This window comes from Rhinolophus sinicus, linkage group LG03, assembly GCF_036562045.2.
Source record: "Rhinolophus sinicus isolate RSC01 linkage group LG03, ASM3656204v1, whole genome shotgun sequence".
In the NCBI taxonomy this organism is placed as follows: Eukaryota; Metazoa; Chordata; class Mammalia; order Chiroptera; family Rhinolophidae; genus Rhinolophus; species Rhinolophus sinicus.
The window spans coordinates 157955287-157979918 of record NC_133753.1 but is presented as its reverse complement, the minus strand read 5'-3'; the positions used below and the strand labels follow the sequence as shown (position 1 = coordinate 157979918).

At 34.7% G+C, this 24632-nt stretch overlaps 1 protein-coding gene across 3 annotated transcripts in view; it reads right to left on the bottom strand.

The window, feature by feature from the left end:
* Positions 1-24632, bottom strand: part of ADAMTS6 (ADAM metallopeptidase with thrombospondin type 1 motif 6) — a 262087-nt gene that overhangs the window by 234316 nt on the left and 3139 nt on the right. For 2 of the 3 annotated variants that reach the window (XR_012495117.1, XM_019743866.2), the window contains exons 2-7: positions 20072-20210; positions 17547-17911; positions 7406-7574; positions 1451-1662; positions 857-940; positions 194-339 (exon numbers count right to left, since the gene is read on the bottom strand). Coding sequence is in view for 2 of the 3 variants with exons in the window: in XM_019743866.2 (XP_019599425.1) it covers positions 194-339; positions 857-940; positions 1451-1662; positions 7406-7574; positions 17547-17911; positions 20072-20168 (1073 nt within the window). In the remaining variant the exon portion in view is untranslated. Of the gene's footprint in view, positions 1-193; positions 340-856; positions 941-1450; positions 1663-7405; positions 7575-17546; positions 17912-20071; positions 20405-24632 lie in introns of all 3 variants that reach the window. The other variant, XM_074328899.1, reaches the window with a different exon arrangement.

Here is a 24632-nt window from a genome sequence, read left to right as displayed (position 1 = left end):
CTTTCTTTTTTTCTTATTTGGCTCATTTGATGCAAACACAATAATAGTGTAATATATTCTTTTCAGTGGTGAATAATAAATTACTATTTGCTTTCTCTATACTCATTACCTAAATGAGACTTTAGATAGAACCAAATATAGTTACAATATCAAACACAACAATCAAAGGTAAAATACTTGCAACAAACCATACCTAGTAATAAGAACCGCATTATCGTGGTGGGCAATCCCATTTTCTGGAATGGTGTTTCCATCACTTTGGTGGGAGAGAATGGATTTCTGCCATTTACAGAAGCTATCGAGGGACTTGTCTGCATGGTGGTTTATCTCCAAGTTTGGCTGCAATACAACATGCATACCAGAAATGTTCCAAACAAATTACTAAGGTCACTTGTTAAAACTTTTGAAGACTAAAAGTGGGACTATAATTAGAAGCAGTGGTTTCTAGGAATAATCTCTTGCCAATTTTTATCTCTGTAATATCTGACCTAGAGTTAATTTAGTGTATTATTGAACAAACATTCTTTCCAGTTCCAGCTTTAATGATAATGTGAATATATGTGATTATCAGCATACAAAAACAACCAAAACCACTATTAGAAGGTCTGTCATGCAAATGCTCACCTTTAGACTGAAATATACAGCTAATATACAAATATATAGCTTTAACATGACATAAGAGGTATATTCTTATAAACTATTTAAAATTTGCTTCAAATACTAAATGCTTAGTGCTGAAAATCATATTCAACTAGAACTTCCTAAGAGGAGCAATAATAAATTAAATTATTTTATAATACATAATTCTATAGCCTGTCTATTAGAAGTTTAGATTTGTAAACTAACTCATTCTTACCTGATCTTCTGTGAGAACAATTAAGCGGGCCACTATAATATTCACAACGTTTCCTAGGCTGGAATCACGGTAAAGTTTGGCAACCTGACCTCCAGAAAATAAGAAAAGACACAAAGTCAGACAAAAATCATAGGGTGATTCATTATTTTTTTTACAGAGTGGTAAAGCAATTTTTCATGACTTTAACCACTGTGTATATAAAAAGGTTTTCTTTTATCCCATATCAATTAAAACAATACCCTCAAAATGCCTTTTAAAAGGTTTGTTATACAAGTCTACCTCAAGAAATATTTTCTCCTAAAGATGAACTACAACATACTAATTGAGAGGGTGAGCTAATGTTTCAAGTTAAAGAAAACCTCTTAAACAAAATTTAACACATACTATTCAGAAACTCCTATTATCTGAAAATGAACAATAAAATCATCCTTAAATTTATTTTCTATGGAACTGAAATATTAGTAGATCAATCCTTTCTCACAGTAGACAAATAAATTCTTGAACTCATTATTTCACAATAAAAAATCTATGACCTTAGTCAAAAACCACAACAAATGATTAAGTTAAAATATTATGTAGAGGGATCAAACTTACAATATTCATCACACTCAAAATGTAATGTTCAATGTCTTTGCGGCCATGGTAGCCCACCATCATTTTGTCTGCCACTACTAATGTCTCCACAAACCGCTCCGTGCTTACTGATCTCTTCTGTCTGTGGCGGATATGTGTGCCATTAATTGGCAGTGCAGAAGGAAAGGCAGAGGTGTCATTCAGCCACCAAGGTTTGCCATTTTTTATGAGGTCTACAATAAAAAAAATTAACTAATTCAGACAGGTCCATTAATTAAATTTATTTATTTATAGGTTTTTCAAATAGACATGCTTCTCATAAATTCTCTAACATATTTAGATTTTTCAAAGTGACAGGAGGAGATGAAGAAATACGGTAGTGAGAAAATTAAACTCTTTAAATTTTTCAAATTACATTTTCTGAAAAAAATTAAACATTAATCATACTCAACTGTTCATGAAAGCAAAAGAAAATAAATCTAATGAATTACTTAATAAAAAAGAATTTTCAAGTAAGCATTTCATAATATTCCAGTAAGTACATTATAATACTTTTAAATTTAGAATGGGTACTTTAAAAAATCATTTAAAGTTGTTTAGAAAGCTACTAGAGTATTAACTTTCTAAACACACTAAGATAGTTCTGATGAAGAACATGAATGTTGCAAAAATCTATTCTTAAGATGCTTCTGAGCATTTAAAGTAAGATGCTTTTATTAAACTATCTTAATTAGAGCAATTCTATTGTTCTAGAAATCTCTAGTCTAAAAAGCTGTGAATTATTTTTTGCTCTTAGTTTTGTGGTCTCCCAACTATTTACACTTTGAGAGTACTCAAAGTATTCCTTTTCCAAAACCTAGAGGTAAAGGGCAATAGAATGAGAGTTGAAAGTTCATGATGCCAGCACGACTCACTTTAAACTACATTTTAGTGTGGACTGTAGCGTATCCTTGGTTTTCTAGACCTTTGGTTCTTCAGTACACAGGAAACCTTGCAGTGCTATGGCACTTGGAAATGCTTGCCTCATTTACATTCCTCTTCACTTAATAAACTTGAGCATACAGACTTTCTGCACACCTCACTTTCACATTCTTATATTGAACAGAAATCTTTCGAACCTCCACTTATTGAACAATTTAGTGAAGAAAAATTAGATTAATTTATATGGCATACTTGACAGAAAGTGGCACTTTCTCAATTTCTCTAACTTCTTTAGCCTTTCCCTTTTAAAAATTACTTTGGTGAAGTTATAAATTTTAAGACATAAGATGAAAGGGACCAAGAGAAGTATCAGTCAAATATTTTTGAAACTCGTATAGTGTGTTTATTCCTAAAGGTCAAGAGAAGCAGATACATACTATTTCTTATTTCAATAGTATATCCCCAAGACAGCCAGGAAGTATTCCCCTATGTCCAGTTGTGGCAGACAGACTCTTAAGGTGGCCCCCAGGACCTCCTGATGTTCACCACACCTTTCTGTGATCTCTTCCACTTTAATATGGATGGGACCTGGGACTTGTTTCTAACCAACAGAATATAGCAAAGATGATGAAATGTATAGGAGTACTGTACATAATAATTGTGTTACATCATATTGTAGCATCTATCTTAATAGAGTCTTTCCCTTGCTGGCTTAGAGGAAACAAGCAACCAAGTTAGTGAACCGTACATAGCAAGAAACTGCTAGGGGCCTTTGGCAGACAACCAACCCAAAAACTAAAGCTTTCAGTCTTGACTGGGGAAGAATCCACTTCTCCACTCCCATGGAATGCTGCCAAGAACCATGGGAGTGGAGAAATGGGTTCTTCCCCAGTCAGGACTCCAGATGAGAACCCAGCCTTGGCTGAGGCTAAGTAGGTACCCATCCATGCACAGACACCTGGTCCACAGAAACTGGGACATAATAAAAGTGTATTACTTAAGCCTTTGGGTTTGGAGCAATATTATTATGAAACAGCTAAAATCTTTTCTGTATTACATAACTCCAGTTTCTCCTGCTCACTCTCCTGTGATCATAAAACCACTCATGTATTCAAATCATGCCTAGTCTTCCCTTCCTCTGACTAGATAGCTTACATGTCTAAACATAAAATTTAATTTCCATTATTTTCATCATTTTCACTTCTCTGACCCAACCAATTTCTTCTTATTTTTATTTAATGTGTTGTGAAAAGAATTACACACCATTGGGCAAAATAAACACTTAGCAATGGTGTTTCTCCTTGGATAGCATTCAATACAAAGTAGGTGCTGTTATTATAATCATCATTTTCATAAATTTCAACCTTTTAGCTTTTTAATTGTTTGCATGGCTACCATTCCATTAGACATATGTATATATAATGTCTTTGCTGGATATTCATAAATGAAGAGTTCTTATACTCAGAAAACTTGTTGTCCGATATACATACAATGTAAGAACACTGAATGTATAAAATCAAAAAAGATAACATCCGCAGTTCATTTTAAAAATTAATCCAGCATGATTAGATCATTGCAAAACAATATCTACATTTTACAATTGTCAATTGACTGCTTCATGTTAAGCTTAATGATCTGTAACTAATATATTTTTAGTCTAAAATAGAATACACAACTGACTTTTTTTTTCAAAATGAAGATTAGTAGTTCTTCAAATGATACTCATCACATACGCTTTGCTCAGTTTAACTTTAGAGTGTAGAATGTTAAAGAAAACATTCCTTCATAAGCACATACAATAAAGAACTTTTCCTCAAAACCAAATACATTCATCTCTTTGCAGTCGAAAATAAGATTTCAATTGATCAATTTCAAAATATTTTTTAATATAGCGAGCAATTCAAGATTATCTCATTAACCTGCTTTGTTTTTCATTTATAGCACTTATTACATCTTGACAGTTGGACATGTATTTATTTATTTGATTGCTTACTTAGTTAACTGTCTCCTCACTAGAATATATGCTTCATGCAAGCAGGGAGTTTTCCTGCTTTATTTATTGCATCCCCAACACCTAGAATAGCCTTGTACATATATGCTAAGTTAATATTTATTTAAAAAATTCAGAAGTAGATAATGCAGGTATAGAAACATAATATCTATATCAATGGAGTATAAGAACATTCAATTATCTCTGGGTGGTTTGTATAAAAGTAACTTCATTTTCCTTTTTTCTTTTTCTTTTTATCCTGTATTTTCTAAATTTTCTTCAAAGAATAGATATTACTTTCAAAAAAAAACCTTAACTCATATCTTAAATCTAATTAAAATAGGAAAATTCATATCTGAATATGAGATAAATATGCCCACAGTCAAAGGGGGTTTTTTTAAAGCTCATATTTTGATATAAACTTGAGCTCCCAATAACAGGTTAACCGGCAATGTATGCCTACAAAGGTACATCTCACTTGAACTAAGCTGTTGAAATAGTATCATAACTAAGATCAGTAGTTCTCAACCTGACATTTCCCAAACTTACTGAATTTACAAAATGCTTCTTTTTCAATAACATCTAGGGACATTCTGATGGAAATTAAGGAACTATTACTATATTCCCACTATTGGGAAGCCAGTGAAGTGTTTGAAAGTGTGTAATATAGCCGGATCTAGGAGACAGACTTAACTATAGACAGGAAGACAAACCTGGAGACAGGAAGACCAGTTAGAAAGTTGTTACAGTGGTCTAGGCAAGAGATAGTGAGGGTCTGAACTAAATCAACTAAATCAACAAAGATTAAAAGCGAGGACCATTTAGGAAATAGCCTCAGTAACCTAGGGGGAAAGATTGTAGAAGAAGAAAATCTTCCCGCAAAAGGACAGAATTTTATGATGGCAGTAAGAGTGGAGTTGCAGAACTGTTTGACTCAAGCCTAAACCATTGAAAAATAAGGATTTGCCTGAGTAACACCAGTTAACAAGATAGGCACGTCAAAAGAGGATAATCTGAATATAAAACAATTATATTACAATAAACAACTGAATATTTAAGTCCTAGTTTTAAAAGAATTTATATGTAGTTGTATTTATAGCCTAACTTTTGTTGAATACAAAAATAAAGCACACCATTTCCATAATATTTAGTTTCATTAATCAATACAAAGACCAATCAAATCTTTTTTTATTAGTATTTATTTTAAAATTTTATTTAATGTCTTAAGTGGATTCACTTTAAGTGGACTTTTTCTAGTACCAATTATTCTTGACCAACAGGACCTCTTGTAATTAAAAACCTCAGCGATTACTCAAGAGAGAATGTGTTATGAGAACAGGCAGTTGAGGAAAGAACTTTAAAGAACACTTATACTTGAAGCAGAAAATAAGGAGCCCATGAACAATACTAAGAAACAAAAGGGCAATGCATTCACTAATTGTAAGGCAATGCACTCCATTTTTTTACAAATCTACCTATTGAACCCACCCCATTTTTCACTAAGTTTACTTGCTGGTGAACTCTTCTTTGTATTAAGCTGAAATTTGCCCCTAGTTCCAGTTAGTAGAGCTACATAGAACAAATCTAATCTTCTAAAAAATATAATAGCCCTTTAAATGCTAGAAACAGGCGTCTCAACAATGATGATAGCTACAATTCGACTGAGTAAGTAATGTGTGCTGAGAGGAGTACTCAGAGAAGTTGGGTAATTTGTCCAAAGCTTACACCAAAGCCCATGTTCTTTCTACTATGCCAGACTGTGTCCTCTGTTTCTCTAAGTTTCCTAACCCTTAAACTAAACAGCCTCCTATTTCCCTACCTCTAGTCTTGCTTTTCTCTAATTCAGTCTCCACGTGGCTGCCAGAGTAATCTTCAGAAACCTAAACCTGATCATGTGATTCCTACTTGTCATGCAGGGTGTCTGCTTCTGCTCCCCCACACAAGAACGCAGGACATAGTGAGGCCAAAAAGGAATACCCACGGAGCCATAGATAGGGGAGTCATACCACTATATTCTCACTGGCAGCTGGGTTGGAGACACAGGAAGCAGGAGCCATACGATCTGCAATCCTCCAACCAACCAACCCACTTGCTAACTGCAATCCGCCCTTGCTACCTCAGGCACGGCAGTTATATCAGTGGCCAATGGCTAACCAGTTACAGCTGATGGCCAACTATAGTCACAGCTGATGGCCATCTACTACCCGAGCCAGCAGTTTTCCACGTGAGGCCAAGAGCCTGGAAACTGCTCTCTGGGACTCTGTCCCCACACCACTACATAAACCTTTCAATGGATTTCCAGCGCACTTAGGGTAGACAAACCCCTGAACATGGTTTATAAGTCCTTTGTGATCTGGCCCCTTCTTATCGCTCTCACCACCACTTCCCCACCCACTATGACTCTTACCCCTATTTCTCCAACCCACATTCTAATATCCAGTTATATAAACTGTCAGTTCCTGGAACGTGACATTCTTTCTTTAGGTTCAGAACCACTGTAAATTCTGTTTCCTTTATATAAACCCATTGCTCCCTCCACTTCTGCCCAGCTACCTTGTCTTATCCCTTAAGCCTCAGCTTAGAAGTCACTTCCTCCATGAAGCCTTCTTTGACCACTGAAGTTTAGGTGTATTGTCCCTACTATGTAGTTCTACAGTACCCTAATTATCACCATCTTTGAATACCACCTTAAAACTCTTCAAGTCGTATTCAAGTGTCTAGATTCCTGTCCCTAGCATAAAGATATCAGGCTGACCAAACAGTACACAGTACTATGGGAACACCTGTGCATGAAAGCTATAACTGTTACCTGAGCAAATTAAGGTGGCTCTACTTCCCCTTCAAAGAAACAAAAAATCAAATTTTACGCAGACTTACATTTTAAAGACTTCTGAAAGAGCTTCCAAAATTGACTTAAAACTATTGATACTAGTGATACTTTTGAAATGACTCTGGGCATTATCATTCTAATTACTCAAATTCTTATTTACTTTTATTATACATGTCAGAAAAAAGTGAGTGGCAAACAACACAATATGCTTTCTAAATGCCATACGTTCACTTACCCGAAACCCCACAATGAGAGTGATCATACAGATGCCGTTGTTGAAGGGTAGACTTTTTGTAAATCACATGGGGATGGCCATTTTCATAACTAAAATGTTTGGAATCTTCTGTGGTATTCTTCAATGGTTCAATAAAATATTCTTCATCTTCTGTAGCAATAACACCATGCTAAAAGAAAAAGAAACAAAGAATTTACCAAGAAGAATCATTTGAAATATTAACATTACCAAAACTCAAAAATAAATTTATATCTCTCCAAAAAACACGTTAATAGAAAATTAATGAATTGTCTATACTCAGCAAAATATTATATGAATTTTCCTTTTCTTTAAAAAGGATGTTTAAATGCCTCCACATGCTATGCCCTGTACTAAGCATGACACATAGATTATTTCCTCCGATCTTCCTAACAACTCTATGAGGTAGCAGAGATCTCTATGCGTTCACTAAGGCTTATTTCCTTTTCAAATTGTGCACAATTAACTACATCCTTTGTGTTTAGGTATAGCTTTGTAATTGAGCTTTGGCCAATAGAAAATGGGCAGAGTGTTGTATATCACTTTCAGGCCCAGCCCCTGAAAACCTCCCAGTGGAATTCTCCACTCTCTGAAAAAAAAAAGACCTGGGGAAGGTAGAAGCCAAAAGAGAAGGAACCTGGGTACCTGAGTGACCTCATGGAAAGCTGTCCATCAGAAATGCTGACATAAGGGAGAAATAAACGTCCATTGTGGTAACTACTGATATTTTAAGGTTACGTTACACCAATTGATATGTCCTTAATATACATCCCACATATCCGCATTTTGCAGATGAAGTAACAGGCTCAGAGGTTAAGAACTTGCCCAATGTTGTATAGAGGTCAGTGAGGGAGCTGGAATTCACACAAAGCTCTGCTCTCATTCACAGTATTATATTGCCTTACACCTATTTATTTAGCCAACTCCTACTCAGCTCAGTCATAGCTCCTCTTTAAAACTTCCTCTTGCCTAACTGGAATAACTTCACCCTCCTATGAGCTCCAACAGAGCTTATTATTTATTTTTAATTAATTTATTTGTAATTAATTCCACACAGCTTTGCTACATCTCAAGTCCTGAAGCTATATTTAAAGTTGGTATAACTTTTCAACTGCATGTTTTATCTTCCAAACTATACTAGTCGCTTTCCTAAGGCAAAGGGTTATGTCTCATATTTCTTTATATCAGTTACAGGCACAGTGTCTCAGATATACTGTGCATACCAAATAAAAATTTGCTGATTAAAAGAAAGGAGATAGTAAAAGTTATCTGCATCAGAAATAAGAATTTCCATCCTTGTCTAATACTGTTTCCCCGAAAATAAGACCTAGCTGGACAATCAGCTCTAATGCATCTTTTGGAGCAAAAATTAATATAAGACCTGGTCTTAAAATGCTATAAGACCCAATCTATAATATAATATAATATAATATAATATAATATAATATAATATAATATAATATAATATAATATATAATATAATGCCGGTCTTATATTAATTTTTGCTCCAAAAGATGCATTAGATCTGATTGTCTGGCTAGGTCTTATTTTCAGGAAAACACGGTAGTGTTTTCATAAGTGTGGCACATGTGAGGACTGCTCTTAATCTGACTAATTTACCCTGTAACACTGGATAAAACACAAACTCTTTGGGTGTATTTCCTCAGCTGGAAAAATGAAAGGGTTGGTGTAAATTAGTGGTTTTAAAACAGCACTCTGGGGAGCCCTAAGGGTTCCATGGAAGTGCCCTCAGGGGATCGCCCCAGACAACAAAGACAGACCTACATGGCTTGGATTCCTGGGCTTAGGAATCAGCTGTGCTTTTATTAATCTATATATTAAGTTTCCACATAACATCTCATTTGAGAAAAGGGTTTGTTGCTTTAAAAAGAAAAAAAGCTGAAAGCCTCTAGTCCAGAGAATCTCAAAAGTCCCTTTGAATCTTAGCCTCTATGATTCTGTTTAGGGCAATTCATGTTAAGTATCACATGCTTGGAAAGAAAGATAAGACATAATCAGAACTGCTCTAACTTATAGATGAAGTTGGCAACCACCTATACGAAATGAACTAAGGAATGCAAAAACAAAACAAAACAAAAAAGCAGCCCTTAGTCACTTCATATTATTTTCTCCACCACTTGCTTTACTTTAAAGATATTAGTCCCTAAATTAAATGCAAGCACTGACAGAAATAACATCATATGCCATTAACAAACTCTAAAGATGAACATGAATTACTTTACCGGGAAGATTTAACAATGTGATAGTAAACTGAGCATGTTTTCCTGCAGAAAAGAGGGCATATGTAAGAAGCTTGGGTAAGAGGGAAGTGTAGGAAGTGGGGTCCAGAGTACTGCCCAGAAAAGGAAGAGCGCTCGAGTTATGTCATGCTGGACTGTGAAAAAGAAGAACGGTTTAAGGTCCCAGACGAGAAACTCAGGTTGCTGGGGGCAAACAGAGTCAGAAGGCTCCTAAGTACACACAATCTCTAACATCAAGAATGGAACGACTCTGGAAGAAAACCCAGAGATTTTATGTTAGGTACTATGTAAGATGTTCACACACATTATCTCATTTAATCTTAACAGCTCTTTGAAGCACGAACTACTGTCAGCTCTTCTTTGCAGATGAGAAACCAAGACTGGGCAAAGGTAAGTAACAAGCTCACCGGATTGACTTTGGAGCCTGTACTCTGAGTCACTATGTTATAATTCCCCTACCGTCTGAGGGTTGTTTCTGACTTTATTAATTCACCAACTATGTTGTGACTGTCTAGCACATGGCAGGTTCTGTTCTAAGCAGTATGGATACGATAGTGAACAAAACAAAGTTCCTGGTCTATCATTGAGCTTACATTCTGTTGGGAGGAGCTAGAAAAAAGTAATTCATTCTTTGGATAAATAAATGATCCATCAGGTAGAGATAAATGTTCAGACGAAAAATAAAGCAGTGTAGGGGGACAGAGAGTAATCAGAAGTGAGGGAATTACACAAGCTATTTAGGGTGACCAGAGACATCCACTCTAAGAAGATGACATTGGAACAGAAACCTTAGTACAGTAAAGGAGCAAGCCAAACAGATACCTAGGGAAGAAGCGACCAGTGGGACAGCATTGCCTTTGCGTGGCAATGGGGTAGGAGCATGAGTGCAGTATTTGATAAACAGCAAGGAGCAACTGTGGCTAGAGGGAGGGAAGGGGGAAATGATTATGAAATTAGAAAGGTGCTGAAGGCCAGATGATGAAAGAGCTGAGTTAAGTGGGAGTCCCAGAAATCTGTGCGTGCCTCCAAAGCGCCCGGCCTCTGACTTTCCTCAGCATCCACACTCACCCCTGCACTGTCTGCCTCAGGACCATCAGGAGTAATCCCATCGAACTCCCTTTCCCTGCCACACCTGTCCTTACAAGAAGACCAAGACCCATTCCTTGGGTTCTATTGCCCATATGGTTATACACGTCATGTTTTCTGATCTTACCTGCTACTTCCCCTCTTCACCATTTAAAATACTTCTACTGTGCCCTCTCAAACTCAAATCAATTGCCAACAAAATGCCCTGCACCCTCAGCCTCATCTGTGAATGTTCACTTCATCTGGCTCAAACAAAAACCTGAATTTCCCGAAATGACACTTTCTTCCCTGTAATCCTCTGAAATGTGGCTGCTGTCTCTCCTACCAGCCTCCAGCCTCTTATTGGATCTTGAAGTAGGGACTGTGTCCTTGTGACTCATGGCCATTTCCAAACAATTTTCCCTCTCTCGCCCTCTTCCAAAACAACAATAACAACAACAAAAAACCAACCAAACAAAACCCACCAGCTTCAAATCTCAAGCCATCACCTTCTCCCTCTGCTAGTTGCGGTTATCTGCTGACCCAGAGTTGCTTCCCTCATCCCTTAAAGATTTTAGCTTATGGATCACTGTCACTCTCTGCAGTACCATTCCTGAAATAATTGTTTTCAGTATCTTCTTATATCATGGGTTCTTAAAATTTGTATGTACGTGTGCGTGCACGTGTCATGGATCCCTCTGGAAGTCTAGGGGTGAAGCCTAGGGACCACTTCTCAGAATAATATTTTAATTGCAGAAAAAATATATAGAATTATAAATAAAACCCACTGTAGTGAAAAACAGTTATCAAAAGATTTTTTAAATGTAGTAGTAATACATATATCTTTTGTAACACTTAAAGATACGCAGTGGGTCTAATAATTAACATAATTTCACAACAGTGATTAACATAAATAATATTTTGAAGAACCTGCGAAAACTGTTAAATGACATGGAAATATCAGTAATTTCTATTGGAGACAAAGTCACAGGTACCGCTATTTCTTTATTGGTTTGTTAGCGACATTCATAAAAGAAGGAAATGTTAGCTTTCAGTTCAGAATTAGCAAAAATAAAGATGTAATTTTCCCCATTCCAGTTCACAAACCCCGTGAATTCCATCCATGAACCCCAGGATAAGAACTACTGACATAGATGGCCTCTTGAATCCCTGCCCATTCCTCCATTCCTGGACCTCCTCCCTTCCAAATATCTTATCCTTCACCTCACCTTAGACACTCGTGGATGCATATGGGTACATAGTCACATACCAGACTTCAGCATTATCAATATTTGCAACTTTGCCATAGTCTCAATTTCAAGTTCCCCCTTCTTCTATCTTTCCAGTACTATCCCTCTAGTATCTCAACCCCAAGAGACAGTCCTTATGCCCACCAGGACCCACTGATGCTTTTCATTGTCCTCCACCCACTTCATGTCTTCATTTGCCTCCTAACCTAGCTTCAATTCCACCTTCCATTTCCTTGTTCTTTTCTCCCTTCATGGGATTTATCTGGCTAAACTACAACCCTGATTAAATCCAATTTTGCTAGTCTGGGTCTACACCCCTGCAGCTTCATTTAGCCAGAGGAAAACACACCAACATGCTGACGAGTCTCACTTTAAATTCACCATCATAATCTCAACTGTGTCCTTAATGCTTCATGGCAATTATATTATGTTTCTCTGGTTCATTCAGTATTCCACTCTCCTGGATAAATATTTCATATTTTCTCCTCTGTTCTTAACCCCCTAACAGCTCATCTTTCCATCTTCCGTTCCAATAGAGAACATTGCACAACCTCCTACGCCTACAACCACAAATATCCCACCTTCCTGAATCTCATGTCCATATAATCTATTTTATTTCCTGTTATTATGAATGAGTTGTCTATTCTCCTAGCTAAGGACAATTATTCTATTTATGCATATGATTCCATCCCTTCTTACCTATCAAGAATACCACTCCAGAAATTTCGATTCTCTCTACATAATCATTCCTATCAAACAAAACAAAACCTCCTGTCACCCCCACTTCTGCCTGCAGCAACTGATCATTTCTTGCTTTTCCAAGATTCCTTAAAATAATTGTCTATATAGTCTTTTATCTTCTCCCATTTCTTCTTAATCCCTACTTCAATCAGGTTTTTGCCTCTTTTCCATACCCCATCATGATTTCACCAAAACCACTTTTGTCAAGATCACCAATGACCTCTTTATTGATAAATTCAATGGTCAGTTTTCAGTCCTACTCTTATTTTGACTCAGTAGCATTTTTCTTTTTAAATACTTCTTTCTCTTGGCTTCTAGGATATTTGCCTGGTTTTCCTTTAACTTCTTATTTCACTGTTCTTCGCTGGAGTGCCCAAAGGTTAAGCCCTTGGACCTCTTCTTTAGTCTATTCTCCCCAATTAAGCAATTTCATAGAATCTCCTGGCTTTGGCTGTCATCTATATACTGATGAGTCCCAAATTTATAAGTCCATAATTCACATCTCTCTCCTGAACTCCATACTTGTATATCCAACATTTTATACATCTGAAGTTTAACATGTCCAACTGAACTTATGATATACACCACCACCCAACCTACTCTTCCTATAGCTTCTCCATCTCAGTTAATGCCTGAGTCTTCCTCATATCCACTGACGACTGCTGTATTCTTCTAGTTGCCAAGGACTCAAGCTTGGAGTCATCACTGATTTTATCCTGTCCTCTAAAACCTACCATCTTGTCCCAGGTTCTCTTTCTAACCTCATCTTCCATTATTCTTTCTCTTTTTCACTTAGCTCTAGCCATGGTACTGGCTATGTTCCTCAAACACTCTAAGATCAGGGCTCTGTAGCTGAAGATTTCCATCTAGAAATCTTATCACTCAGATGTCAGCATTCCCTTCCTCATTTTCTTTAAAGTTTTTACTCAATATTTTTCCACCTCAGAACTTAACGTTATCCAAAATACTATGATTTTTATTTATTTATCTTATTGTGTATCTTCTCCACTAAAATGCAAGCTATATGATGATAAGGATTTTTGTCTGGTTCACTGTTGAACTCCTAGCACCTAGAACAGTGCCTATTATCTGGTATTTATAAGTATTGGGTGAATAGATGAATGAATAATGGAAAAAGTAGAAAGGCAACTATGAATACAATTAAATAAATAGAAAGTCTAATGGAGTCACTGGTCTTTTTTAACTAGCTATATAGTCTTTAGTATCTTCAGAGAGATTTGAAAAAATTATTTAGCATGAATTAAGAACAATATATAAAGAAAGAAACAATCACACAAAAAAAGATCTCTTTAAAATTAGAAATAATACTGCTGTAATTTTTAAATCAATTGAAGGAAAAAACGCAAACTTGGGGAAACTCATAGAACTTAGATCATAAGGAAAAGATGGGAAAAGAGGTAAGAAAAGCAGAGACCCAATTACTGAAGGGTTGGGGGGGAAACCAGGAGACAAAATTATTAGGAAATTATTTTTCAAATTGCTCTAAGCTACAGGCGGGTCTTTAAATTGAAAGCACCCATTAAAAACTAAGTAGAGGTAAGGAATGAAGACTCACAACTTACCACATTATTATAAAATTCTTGAAACAGGAAGTAGTATAAGGATCACTTTCATTGAAGAAAAAATTTTAAGAAAAAATAGAACAAGAAGAATTCTGACACCCAAAAATGAATCAATGCTAATTTTTTTAGATCTGTAAGTCTTTTCCTAAGCTACAAAACCATATAGTAGGTTGGTGCAAAAGTAATTATGGTTTTTGCAATTATTTTTAACCTTTTAAACCGCAATTACTTTTGTACCAACCTAAATTTGATGCTCAATATTTCCCTTTCCCAATTCCACCATCCAGGGTTCTGAAGGAAAATGATTTTTGAACCTAGAATTTCACATACAGCTAAATTATTAACCAAACATGAGGTCAACATAAAGTCACTTTTAAATAGGTAAGGAATCAGAAATTTTACTTCCCAGGTACCTTTTCTGAGGTAATTACTTGAAGATATTCTCCAATAAAACCAGAATGTAAATACAGAAAGAGGAAGATATGGAACCAACCTCGGAAAAAAGAAATCCCAAGATGAGAGATGTGTAGCAACTCAAGAAATTAATTAACTAGAAGACTCTAAGAAAAAGCCTCCAAGAAGAATGAAATATATTCCAAGCAATACATATAAGAACTAAGGAACTGAATGATATTGATCATGTGGCTAAAAAAAAAAAAAAAAAAAAAATTCTCAATAACACAAAATAAAATTAAAAACTCTGGAAAAACAATACCTGGATAACACATCCATAGTCCTAAAATATGATACCATTTTAAACAGCAGATAGACTGTAATGTTAGGAAATTTTTTCCTTTTAATGATGCAAGGGTTGTAACACTGATTTCAATGATCTCTACATTGGATACTCTTTTTAATAGAACAATTAAAAACAGAATTGGTTAATAGGGGCCTTTAAAAAGTAGGATTTTTTTAAAACCTGTTTACATATTCCATTTTATTAAAATGTAACATGATACAAAATAAGAATGAAGGCAAGGATTACTAAAACTGGTGGGTAAAAGTGTGATGACAAATAGGATATTTACATAGTCTCAGAGTGTCTGCTCACAAATTTCTTATCAGTTGCCAAGGGGAAAAGAGTAGCTTTACTGGACAAACATGGCAGACCTCGCCTTAATCAAGCAATCAAAGTTAGCTAACATGGACCACGCAGTTTTAATAGGAAGCAAAGGGAAACAGAAAGGCGTTCACAAATAAAGGGAAAGAAAACAAGACAGAAAATCTCACTGAGGATAAAGAAGAGAGGGATGATCCTCTGCTATCCCACTAAGTGTAGAAAAGTTTCCCTTTTCAACCTTATTCTCACTTTTGACTCCTCAAAAACATCTTTCACAACTTCATAAACATTTATATTAATAACTCTCAAATTACTTGTTCCCAGAATTAAATCCTTTTTTAAATTTCAGAGCTGTATTTTCCAAATCCCAATTAGACATCTTTAACCTTTATTTCTTCAGATGCCTCACATTTACTATATCAAAATCACTCTCATCTTCCTCTCCAATCCAGCATTCCACTGGCATTTCCTTTCTCAACTAGTAAACTTCATAAACCACCCTCTTCAAAAAGAGAAACCTCAGCTATCTTCAATTACTTTCTCTCCTTCATTCCACACTCAGTTCAATTCTATTTCAACTTCTTAAAATATTATTAAATATCTACTATGTACTATATGTCTTATTAGATGCCAGTGGGGAAAAAAATTAATAAGATACAAATCCTCTCATTTTTCTCACCAAGATGTTGTTCAAATTCATTCTATCTTCTCCGTTCCTAGCACCATAGTCTTTGTATAGTCCTTCACGTTCTAACTCATTTTCATAGCTCCAATCATTCCTCTTCCCTCAAATCTCACAATAGAATTAGTTTTGTTTTTTTTCTAAATCTCAAATTTGTTCATTTCACCACCCTGTTAAAACTATCAACGGCATAATTAATGTTAATGCCAAACTTAAAGGGTTTGATCAATGATTAGGAAGAGTCTTTTTCTATCATATTTATCAGCAAGCGGTATTTCAACATAATGAAAAGTTTTAAAATACTTATTTATTTTGGATAATTTATTTTTATTCAAAAAGATAAATCTGTTTTGTATATAAAACTGACACTGCTTATAGAAAAAGAAACTAGCAATAAATGTACTCAATGTATCTATTTATAGAAATTAAACCCAAATCTTAAACTCCAAGTAATCATTTTGACCCATTGACAATTATAGAAAATGGACAATCTGAGCTAATTCTTATAAATACCTATAGTGAAAATTTTCCTAAACTGGTTCTCGATACTCCTTTCAAATTTAGAACTTATTTAAACTTAACTCTAATTATGTAGCCTTTTTATATTGAAGTAGGAATGAAAATCTGAATGTGATAGTATAAGGAAGAAACATAGTTTCTAAAACGACTTGAGCATCAAAATGTTTGTGCTGTTTTACACAAAGTTTTAATGAAATATCTACGTTAGACTAAATAGGGTAAAAGTGGTAAAGGAAGTGTAAGAGTATGCTTTGTTCTGCAACCACTACTGGGCCCAACTTTGAACTGCGTATTTACCTTTGACTAGAATAGACTCAAATACCCAGGATAGACCCTACACTTTTGAAATCTATTTTCTAAGTAAAATAAGATTTATTATCAATCTTCAGATATATTCAGGAAAAAGTTATTTCATAAAGAGATATTGGTATAAAAGATTTTGCTTCAAGAATTGATAACTACAAGTAGGTCATACTTAATTTTAAGCTATGTTGCCTATTAGAGAAAGATATTATAGAAAAAAACCTAAAGAAGAAATCAGTGTTGTGGCTTCCTGAAATAATACACACACATACATACACGTACAATCTTAAACTCTTCATCAATGACTGAATTTTGTTTATGCATAAAAGATATCTTACTTGAACAGAAAACTTAGACCTAAAATTAAACCTGAGGTTTCATTCATTGTTCTACTAATAATGTAGAGTTTTAAAAGTAGCTCTTACTTTCAAAAGTCAATGCAAACATTATCAAAAAGACTATCAAAAGCAAAGCCAGTGAAAATAACAAAAAATTTAGACTTACTTTCCCTATTTAAACCACCTATGTATGCATGTATGTATATGTATATGTGTATGTATGTACATATATACATATACATTTTTCTTAATGTGAAGAAAGACATTTACATTGTGAATTTATTTCCCCATCAGAAATTTAAAATTAAAACATCTACTTACCAACCCAATACAGTTGCTTAAAGCCACTTTAGTTGTACTATGTTGATCTTGCAAGTATCCTGTGTAATGACAGTTGTCTAAAAAGTCATGTTTCCACTGGGGTCCATCTTTCCCCCAGTATTCTACGGTAAAATGTTTGGACACAAAATCTGTGTTGAGAGTCAAGTTTAGGTGAAAGTGCTTGCCATAGGCTGAAAGTTTAAAAAATAACTTAGATACTGCCTGCTGTGGATCGATAGGGTCCATACTCCGTCTTCTCCTGGAGTGTTTATCATTTTTCACAGTAAAGCTGAGGAAAGCTCCATTTTGATCAACCCTTATTGGAATAGTTAGCTGGTAGTGTTCTAGATAAGTCAGGAATTCCTCTTTGTAATCACAAGGTAGAGAATCCAGAAAAAAACACATGGAAGAAAACAAAATTTAACAAAGAAGTAGCAGTATAAACAACAACTATATCAGTTAACACCGTGCATCATCATGTGTGAGGCATCTAAAGATGAAATCAGTTCCAATTATTTCACTCCTCAAAATAACATTGTTTTAAAATTATTTCGAAAGACTATTTTCCTTTTTTAAATTTAATTTTAAAAACATGGATTCTAAGAGCTAAATTCTGCAGGAAATATGAATATTTTATATTGAAATTTAAAACAGTGAAAAATACACATATGTAAAAGAGCAGAATTTAGCTCAGATAAAATATGCTTGTTGAAGTTATCCAAGAGAGTTTATACAGAATCTCTATAGCTTTGTAGAAAAAATTTTAATAAATCATCAGTTGAAATGTAAAATACTGTAGCCACTTAGTGAAACAGTCTGGCAGTCCTTCAAAAAATTAAATTTTTTGAAATTTTTTTGTTCAATTCAAAAGATTAAACATGGAACTACCATCTGACCCACTATTAGGTATATACTCAACAAAATGAAAACACATATCCACATAAAAACTTGTACATGAATGTTCATAGCGGCATTAGTCACAATAGCCAAAAGGAGGAAATAACCCAAATATCCAACTGATGAGTAAATGAGTAAAATGTGGTATATTCACATAAGGGGATATTATTCTGCAATAAAAAGGAATGTAGTACTGATACAAGCTATGGCATAAATGACCCTTCATAATAACAGCTTCATAATCAAAGTTCATTGTCTAACATTATAAAAACATGCTAAGTGAAACAAACCAGTCACAAAAGACCACATATTATATGGTTCCATTTATATGAAACATCCAGAATAGGCAAATCTCTAGAGACAGCAGAGTAGAGGTTGCCTAAGGCTAGGAGTGGAGGATGGTTTGAAGGGAATTTGGGAGTAACTGTTAATGGGTACAGGGCTTCTTTTGGGGATAATGAAAATGTTCTAAAATTGATTGTTGTCACGGTTGTACAACTCTGTAAATATAATAAACCATTTGAATTGTAAATGAAACTTTAAGTGGATGAATTATATGATATATATGTATCTCAATAAAGCTGTTAAAATCATCAATTGACAAAAAATTCAGAACACTATTAAATATAATTTCCTCACTTAGGCATAGTAAATATTACCAATCTACCATCTCAACCATATCTTTCTTTAGCTAGGAAAACCAAATGTCTGCCTGATGCCTCACTGTCTGTATGTGGAGTTCACCCACAAATAGAAACCATGAAACCATGATCAAATCGAAATAAATTGAAAGATAGCATTTATTTTACCTCTCGTGAATAAAAGTTCATACTAAATGCTATGGTGGCTTTGTTGATATACTTTGAAAGCCATATTTTATACATATGGATTTCTAGACATCAATCTGTAATAGCCTTGAAAATCTGATTCATCAGCACCGAAAAATGATCTGTCACTACACATTCATGGAAGGAGAATCCAAAAGATATGCTTTCAATAATTTTACAAGTTTTGGACCGATCCATGGAAAACAAAATGGCATTCGCTCCTGGGACCTCTCTGTTAAGAACTTTTCTATGACATAAAGTTCAATTCCATAGATGAAAATCATAGGGACCTGTGGATTGGAATTTGAAACATTGAACTTCTTACATCTCTTACTTTTTTACCCAGGTTTTAGTGCTTAGATCAGAATTCTTAAGTTAGGACAAGCATTTTTCCACTAAGGGTCCATACTAGAAAAATCTCATATCAGAATTTGTCTGGTTTCTTGTTCATTCATAACATAAACCTTTGGATCCCTTTTTAACATGACATTGCCTATAAACCTTAGCAATGAATGAACCTATTAAAGTTTAGGATTCCGAAGAAGAATGAGAGGCCTGGGTCTATTATCTTCTGAGAAAGACCAGGCTAAAATCCACTGGATATTAAATACTAGTAGAACAAGGTAAAAAGGCTCCTAGAGCCCTTAACATTTATGAAACAAGCACTAAATTGACATAGCAGGCTTCTGCTCCTATCATTACATATCCCAAAGAAAATATTCACCCAAACTAAACATTCAGAATCTTTTCTTATCAGATAATAACAATAGTTTTTGTCAGTTTCAAAAGCACAAATCCTACCTTGTGAACTGTATGAAAGCCTGTGGTCACTATGAAATTCCGATGAAGCCATGATGAGGCTCAAAATCCAGGCCAACGTCTTCCACAAAATTTCCATAATTTAGAAAACTGGATGATTTTTTGGAGGGCTACCTATGTGCTAGAGAGTCAATACCATAGCAAATTAGTTATTAGATGGTCCACTGTTTAACAGGTACTTTTTCCAACATCCCGTACTTTCTTCTATATCTGGATTCATTTTTCTCAATCCAAAATGAAAAAATTAATGATGGTAAAATTTTCATAAGCAAAGCATTAGGCTGATTAGTTACTAAAGTATGGCCATTTTTTAACCTAGAAAAACAAAAAAAATTTAAGTTAACTGAAAAAGATCCTGAATGCACAGATCTATATTGCTGAATGCTTGCCAAAGGACATACACTACAAAATAACTTAATATAGTTAAATTAGACCATTGTTGTTCTGTATAGTCTAAATAAAATCCACAAGACTAAACACAGACTTAGAAACCTAAATGTTTAGCAGGATAATGTCAGAGCTACTTAATAATCAAAGAAGGAATCTGAAGAGAAATCATAAAAATTCTTTTTTAAAGAACTTTGAAGATTATGTGTGGGTACAGTGACTAACCCCTTTTGATAAAAGAAAAAGTAGACTGACTTCACAATCAAAGTTCATTTTATGAAAGTGTGAAACAGTATGTGATCCTATTCCGTAACATGCTTTTTAGAACACACATATCCAGAGATTGACTTGTTGCTTTATGAGGCACCTATCATTTCTTCTTACAGAGTAGATCTATAAACACATAGTGACATTTAGCTGCTGTCTGAACACTCAGACAGTAACACAAACTAAACTTCTAAAAAAGTTGAACCATATTTACTGTAACCTTTGACTTTATCTGGAAGTCTTATATATGACTCATAGGGCAACGCATGTAAGACAACATCAACTATCTAGAATCTAACTGAAAGAAAAAGAAATCCATTTTCTGAAAAGAAAATCATTTTAAAAAATTCATTTCAAGTATCACAACAGATTTCATGTTCTATCTCATGTACTTTCCTTTCGACTTACCACCTCACTCAGAGTCCATGAATTCACATTCTATACAGAAAAGTAGCATACTTGGCTACCAGATTTCCCAGCACACAAGCACTTAAAAAGAAATTAACAAAGGGACTAGAACTAGCTCACTAACAGCACAAAACTGACAAAAAACTAAAAAAGTAGTTTTAAAATCCCAAATCAATACAGCTTGGGACACAGGCAAACAGTCCTTCTATGGTTTAGCAGTTCCTATTGTGCATATGACTGTTATAGCTCAGTATCTGATACTCAAAATACTATGCCTGAGTCAGAAAGAAAAGGTTAAATTACTCTTAATATGATAATTTACTGTTAAGATAGAGAAGTACACAAAAGATATTCGATTTTAATCACACATCCCTAATATATGGCATTATCATATAATAAATGCTTACATATTTATTGGTTAAAAAAATGAAAGAGTAAATGAATAAATAAATAGTGGTTAAAATAAAATCACTTTAGGCTTATAAAAGTATATTTGTAGTTAACTGGAAAATTAACGTATGTGGAATACTTTCACTCCCTATGGTGCTAGAAATATCAGTTATTACAACATATAAAACAACCACAACTATTTAAAATTCCTTGTCTGTCTCTACAAGTTATTAAACTGGTAAACTTTGAAAAAACTAATTCATAAATCAACAAATATTATCTTCCTATGTTTTCAAATGATGTTATTACAACACAGGGATACAGAAAAGATTAAGACACAATCATTACTCATAATCTAAGTAATAAGGAAAAAATTCAAGGCAGACTGACATATGCCATAAAGCAGTTATGAAAAGGTGTTATAGGAGGTCAGATGGGGGAGATGACTTCTGAATCAGAGAAAGATGAGTCAAGGAAAGTTTATCAAAAAAGTAGCCCTTGAGATAGGCGCTGGAAGATGTCAAATTGCTAGGGACAGTCATTACAAATTAAAGAAATAGATTCTACAAAGTCTAAGTGGTAAGAAAAAAAAAAGAAAATATTAGTAATAATAGTAAGTTTGGTTCCTATGCAGAAGACTAACAAGTAATATCTGGAAAAGTAGTTTAAGTTCAGACCAAAAATAAAGAGACTTTTAAATATGTTACTTCTTTTAATATTCATAACAATCTTGTGAAGTAGGTATTACTGCCCCTGTGTCAGGCAGACTCCAATGATCCTGCTTCCTGATATTCACGCTCTTGTGTAATTCCCTTCCCTTAAGTAACTGGATCCTTTCCAACTGAAGACCTCAATGTGAAGGGGATGTCACTTCCGTGATTAGATTACAAAAGATTCTAACTTCCATCTTACTAGTAGGCTCTCTCCCTTGTTGACTTTGATGGAGCAAGCTGCCATATGGAGAGGCTCACGTGGCAAGGAACTGAGAGCAGCCATCAGATAACCACTGGCAAGGAACTGAGGCCCTTAATGCAATAGCCTGCAAGAAACCTAATCCTGTTCACTAATACAGAAGGCTAGAAGCAGATCCCTTCCCAGTCGAGCCTTCCATGGTGACCCCAGTGCTTGCCAACACCTTGACTGCAGCTTCATGAGAGACTCTGAAGTACCCAATATAGCTAAACCATGTCCAAACTCCCGAACCACAGGAACTGTAAGATAATAATGTGTGTAATTTTAAGCCACTAAGTTTCAGGTATCTTTTTTTTGCAGCAATTGATAACTAAGACTGCTGCCAATTTATAGATAAAGAAGTTGAAGCCCATAGTAGTCAGAAAGCTAGAAAATAGTAGAGCCCAGAGTCATACACAAAGTTACTTGGCTCCAAAGTCCAAATTCTTTCTACTACATCACACTTACATTTTAAGGCACTCTAACTTAAAAATCAATAGCAGTTGCATACAACCAGTATGAAATAAAATATTCATAAAACGGTATAGGTTAATTAATGTGAACAGTGTTAAGCAACTTTATACACAATAACTGTTTCATCTCAAAATTACCTCTACAATGATTTAGTCAAGACAGCAGACATACGTATATCCTTTCTCAGGCAAAACCCTCTATAAAGAGATTAAGTCACACCATTATTCAATAACAGTAGTGAAAATAATCCAGTTATCTTGATTCCCAACCTACTACATACAGTTTCCAACTCCATAATTGCTTTTTTATGAACAACATTCACTCCTCATTGCTTTAACTTTTTTCAGATCAACTAAGTGTTTCTATAATAATGTCCCACATTAAATGAGTCTCTCCTATATTTTGAAGTAATTTTCCATTGAAGAGGAATACATAATTGACATTTCAGTTAATTATCTAGTAGTGATGATAGATTTGTATTGAATCATTCATCCTTTTTTTCCCTATTTTGCTGGGCTTTGAAACAAATGACAAATTTACAATATAGTTAGCTGAGTTTGGGGAACAATTCTTTTCCCCCTCGAAAAATGTCCTGCTCTTGACAGTTCTGTAACCTCCACTCTTACCATTACTAGCACTGTCCTACAAACACCCAAGGTAAGTAAACCAGTAGCATTAACAGAACAAGTAATCTGTAACTACTTGGCCAGAAGTAGACTAACGTTTGATTTAAAGGCTTATAGTAGAAAGGGCATTGGTACATAGCAGAAAGCGCAGGAGCTCTGAAGTTAAACAAACCCGCTGCGATCTTGCTTCCAGCACTAGCTACAGTATCTGGCATGTGGGCACTCAATAAATTTGAGTTTCTGTCTCCTTTCTCACTCCGCCTTCACTCCCCACTATTTTCAAGCCTCCAGTGTCAGTGAAGAAACTTACCAGTGAGTAAATGAGTTGGCTCATATTCAACTAATATCAACAATAACTAACATATCTAACCACTTTTTGTCACCTCACAATAAAAGTGAATGGGTAACTTATTTTCTGACACTTGCTGGATAGCTTAATCTGCTGGAAAGCATCATCAAATATGTATAGGCACTGACTTTTCCATAGTTTCCAAAATTCAGGCTAACATTAAAATATTACATAACTCTCCAGAAATCATAAGGCATTAACTCTTTACACTGTACAGCAGAAACATTATTATGTTGCGGAAAGCTCAAAGGCTTTGAGTCCTGGCTTGACTTCAAGTTCCTTAAACTCTGTGAATCTGTTTCCTCATCTATAAAACTGTGATAATAATATCTACCTTACAAAGACTTGTTGAGAGATTAAATTAGATTACACATGATGTAAAGTGTCCACACACTTCACTTTAATGACTAAACAAATATTCGCCCCCCTCTCCTCCTTATCTGACTCATCACTTTTCAAAAGCTTTCTTTCAAAGATAGTTTCATGTTCCTGCTTCCCTCAAAAATGTGGAATAGTTAGAAATGATGATGGAATCAATCAACTACTTTGTATTGTCTTACAGCAAACAGTAAAGAATTTAGGTCATGATAACTGGGTTTATGACACTTGAAATTTAAAAACAGAATCAAAACTGCCATTTTACTTTTATTTCACATATGCTTCTTTCCTAATACAAATGCACCAGCCAGTA